The sequence below is a fragment of the Nicrophorus vespilloides genome, unplaced genomic scaffold (assembly GCF_001412225.1).
Source record: "Nicrophorus vespilloides isolate i.1.1-1 unplaced genomic scaffold, Nicve_v1.0, whole genome shotgun sequence".
NCBI lineage: Eukaryota > Metazoa > Arthropoda > Insecta > Coleoptera > Silphidae > Nicrophorus > Nicrophorus vespilloides.
The window spans coordinates 1-5,263 of NW_017098343.1; the positions used below are offsets into that span (position 1 = coordinate 1).

The 5,263-nt window shown below is 33.4% G+C and overlaps 1 protein-coding gene across 1 annotated transcript; it reads left to right on the plus strand.

The window, feature by feature from the left end:
• The first annotated feature begins 1,650 nt into the window (after window positions 1-1,650).
• LOC108562214 (homeobox protein Hox-A2b-like) lies at window positions 1,651-2,262 on the plus strand. Its single transcript, XM_017920479.1, has one exon. It carries the CDS (start codon window positions 1,651-1,653, stop codon window positions 2,260-2,262), a length of 612 nt encoding a protein of 203 aa, XP_017775968.1.
• Window positions 2,263-5,263: the final 3,001 nt, after the last annotated feature.

Consider the following 5,263-nt stretch of genomic DNA (forward strand, 5'->3'; position numbering starts at 1 on the left):
TGATCGAAGCGCTATTGCTGTATTGCAAATAATTTTGTAAATTCAGCTTGTTTTGTAATTGTTCAAACCGTGAATCCGTACTGATCGAAGCACTATTGCTGTATTACAAATAATTTTCAATTCGATGTGAATAGTTGTTTTTTTTTGCTGCTTTTTCTTGTTTTTTTTTAGAAAGTACACTTGTAAACACGAAGCAAATTTACCGAAAAAAAAAAGGGAATAAAGTGGGCTTTGTACGCCACGGGGGATGATCTTCAAGGGCCCTTTAAACTCATCCTCGATTTCTAACAAATCCTTCTAACAAATATAAATTGCAGAAGTTCCCACAATGTTATCACATAACTCAGCAAATATATACTTAGCAAATATACCTTAGAAAAGTACAAGCTTAATCCAATCAATCATAACAGTTTTGATAAAACTATTCAATATATTTTCTATAAAATTATTGTCTAAATAATTGAATTTTTTCAAGTATTTTATGTTATCGTTTCTATTAATTGTTTCTTTTTTTATTTCAAAAGTTGATAATTATTGACTGAATTGATCTGAACTTAAAAAACAGTTGAATTTTGATGATTATAATTGATAAATTTTATTTTTCTGAAATAAATTTAATGTGAAAGTACAAGAAATCTTTGAAATTAGATTTAGATTTGAAACTTTGAATTTTTTTATTAGCAATTTGAAATTATTTCCTAAAAATAGTATGATTTTATATATAATACTATAGGTTTTTTGTATATGATAGGAATTTGGGAAAATGGATTGCGATTGTAAATAATGTTATGTAATTAGATGTTAATGCCTTTTAAAATAATCGTTAACAGCTTGAGTTGTGAGTGGACGTCGTAATAGAATCGTTTATCGCCCCAAAATCGTAATTCGATACTGGCCCTTTTCAATGCGGATACACGAGAGCAGCAGAAGCTACAGACAATAAAGGTGGCATTTAACACGTCGTTAAAAAGTCCCTTCCGCCGATGATTAAAAGGCTTCAAAGGTCGTAGCCAGCAATTTACGTTGGATACTGCGATGTCGAAGATTTACGAGCCCTTCAGGACAGATAGAAATCAGTTGCTCGTAAGGGATGCAGCAACAGAAATATGATGTGCACATAGAAGAGAGAAAAAAAAAATTATATAATCCAATATGAAAGGTTTCGGGGAGAGGGGCTTAATTGTAGCAATAAATATGTATTTGTGGAATAATTCGACTGCGTTAAAACTTTGTGCAAACAAGGAAAGGGAAACGTTTTGTATGGTGCGCAATAAATAACGAGAGGAGGAATTAATAATTCCCAAAGAGAAGAATGAGAGAAAAAGTAGAGAGAGGAACGGACGGGCCTTGGGCAAATTAATAAGACCATTGTTATCCTGAAGGAGCAACAAATTTGTTTGCTTAGTTGCATATTATGTAATGGGCCTGTGTTTGCTCGCTGCCGGTTTTCCGAAAGAGAAGAGGGATGCAGATCGCAGGGGGCGGAGTGTCCAAAGCACCCTTCGTAAAGTTATGGTTAGGTGGTGGGGTATTGCGCCTATATAAAGTTGTGGTAGTTGCAAGGGTGAATCATTCCGGTTTCGAATACCGTTTAAAGTGCACTTACCTACCTTTTAAGTATTAATCGTTCGATCGTCGGATCCAGTGAAAATGTCTCGTTCGTTCTTCGTCGATTCCATCATCAACAGCGGCAACTCCGAGATCCACAATTTCGTGCCGCAAATGGATCCGAGGATGTTCCAGTACACGCCGAGCTACATCAACAGTTTCTTCTTGAGCTTGCAACAGCAACAGCAGTTGGCTCTGTCCGCTCATCCTCTGAGACCGATACCGCAGATCGCGAAGAGGAGAGCGCCGAGTCCGATTCCTGAAGCGATTTCGCCACCGTGCAAGGTGCGCGCCGTCTCTCCGCAGACGACGCCGACGACGAGCAGAGAATCGAGTCCGACGCCACCGTCGTCGCAGGATCAGTCCAGCAAAAGGATCCGGACTGCGTTCACCAGCACGCAGCTCGTCTCGCTCGAAAGGGAATTCAACGCGAACAAATACTTGTCGCGTTTGCGAAGGATCGAGATCGCTCGTGTTCTTCAGCTGTCCGAGAAACAAGTGAAAATCTGGTTCCAGAACAGAAGGGTTAAGCAGAAGAAGGAATCTTCTCCTGCAGTTTCTACACCAGGTCCGAGCTCATCGCCGTGCCACTGCTCGAAATCTTCGTGCAAAGATGACGACGACGAGCACATCGATGTTACCAAAATCGAATAGGAACTATTTATGCAGTAGACAACAACAACACGTGATAATTTAGAAAAATGTACATAAGTTCTTTTTTTTTTTGATACTATTTACCTTTTCGAAAGAATTAGATTTTAAGCTGAAGAATATTTAATATTTTTTTATCTAACTTATATATTGTAAATAATACATTTTTATATACGACTTGTTAATATATCTTTCATATTTATATACCATAAAACCTTCTATCCCAAAATTGTCCCAAAGTTCACACCTTATGCACATTTGAATATTAACGCAATCGTTTCACATTATAGTGATTTTCTCGAAAACTATAATAGATTGAATGAATCCGAAAGATGCGTATGAAAGTTTATAGTTTGGTGTATGTAGACTATTCACACATTGCTGTGACTTGATCCATTAATTCGCGTTCAAATTTTGAAAACTAATCAACACACTCAAAAAAAACTGGTGTTTTCACAATTTCGTGATTTTCTCAGAAACTATGACTTGTTCAAACTTGAAAAAACTCTCAAAAAAGCAGTGTTTTCACATTTAATTGATTTTATCGAAAACTATAATAGAGAGAATGAATCCAAAAGATGTATATGAAAGCTGAATGTTTGGGAAATCTAGCAAATATTGATATATTACTGTGGTTATAGCCGTTTGGCTGTAATTCGCGTTCAAACTTGAAAAAACTCTCAAAAAAGCAGTGTTTTCACATTTCATTGATTTTATCGAAAACTATAATAGAGAGAATGAATCCAAAAGATGTATATGAAAGCTGAATGTTTGGGAAATCTAGCAAATATTGACATAAAATGTATCCTAAAAATGAATATGAAAGCTGGATGATTATAGCAAGTATACATTTCTATTGGTTCATCAATTTGGCTGTAATTCGCATTCTAATACGTATAATACAAAAACTCAGGACAAGTAACTTATGCAATAACGTTACGTACAATGTGTAAAAATAAGGACTTTTCAAATAATAAATGACAAAACTTATATAATTGCAATATTTCTAAATTATTTACTTATCAAATATATATACGGTTATTGAAATACTCTACATAATACGCATTTAATTTACGCAAGTACAAGTGTTTACTTGACATGTAATTTGGATTTTAAAAGGACAATAATTCATTGAAATTATTAAAAGTAAATGAAGTACGTGACACGTGAAAATGAATGCATGCAAATTTGATTTTTGTTCGTTAACAATTTTATTTGGAACAAAATATTTTTTTAAATTTTCGTTTCATTCATTGATTTAGTGCGCTCGTACAATATATGTTTTTCATTTTAACAAAGTTATTTATTTAACATCAAAAATAATGGATTCAAAGAAATACCAGGATGATCAAGATGATCACTTTGAGATACATGAACAGTCACCGACCAAACAGATAGTGAAGACGAAGAGTACACCTAGTCCTAGCATACATCATGTAACACCGACCAAACTGAAGACGAAGACTATTTTCAGCTGTCCGAGAAACAAGTGACAATCTAATTTCAGAATAGAAGGATTAACCAGAGGCAAAGATTTCCTCTTCTTGCTTCAACATCCTCTCCAATGTATTGCCTTCCAAATCCTCCAACATCTAAATGTCTATGCGAAGATGAAGTGGATTCAAATAGATTCCAGAACGATCAAGAACACTTTGAAATACAGGAACAGTTACAGGAGAAACAAGCTGTCCGAGAAACAAGTGCAAGTCTGGTTTCAGAATTGAAGAAAAAGGCAGAAGGAAGCGGATTATTGGATTCAAAATCTCTTCAAATCTCCAACTGAAGATGAAGAGGATGTTTACATTAATTTTACCACTATCGACTAACAATACTTTATACAATTGACAACACGTATATTGAAAATATACATATTTTTACCATTTCCAAACAATTAGATTTTTAGCTAAACATTATATGTACATTTTTGTATTATCTAACTTATATTATATAATATTTTATTATACAACTTATGAATATGTTTTCTATAGAAATATGTTATTAATGTTTATAAATTAAGAATTTGTATACACTAATTGCAATTAGTGAAGTTTTAAAGTCTTCAATTTGAAACATGATTATCAAACAGTCCGATTACCCGAGGTATTCCTGTATACATTTATATAAAAGTATAGATTTCAGTTGGGTAATAGATGTGAATACGATATCCTTTCCGAAATTAATCTTAATCATATTTGACAGAGGAATGGATGGATGGATTCATCCATCCCCACGCTGCGAAATAGGATTATCTCTTTAGCGCGCGCGTGTGTTGTTGTTGTTGTGTTTTCCTTTCGATTATTATTATTCGACCTCCACTATTTTTTTTTTTTCAATAATCTGGGATTTCTGTCGAACACAATGGACGGATCTTGTAATATATTCCGTTTAAAAGCAATTTTCTACCAAAATTACCCCATTTTATGGGATTATAAGCGCATTCATTCATTCACCTCTCCCGGCACCGACGACCATTCATGAATCTCTGCCGTCTGCACAACACACACACACAGTTTCTATTGTGTTACGTCGATGCCGCCGCCGCTGCTGCTGCTGCCCTGACAAAAGGTAAAAATTAAATATAATAATGTACGATACTCACCTTTTCATGCCATGTTATCTCTCGCCAACAGAAACACGAAGAAAAGAGAGTAAAAGAGGACGAGAAAACGTAATAATACGTGAAATGAAAAAAAAAAATAGAGGAAAAAGTGAGCAACGATTTGATTTTATGTAATATTTAGTATACTAACTTTATTGTCAAATAAAAATACAATTAACATAACATAATTTGATTTAAATTCACAATTAATTAAAAAATATTCATTATTTCTTTATATATTAATATCTAATTGATAATTTAACTGTTTTTCAATTAATTTAGAAGAAAATGTAAACTAAACCAAATAAAGTTACAATTATTTGTTTATACATACACAATTTAAATAAAATATATTATAATAATAAAGAAAAATCCAAAAACTATTTGATTTATTATAAAATTTAT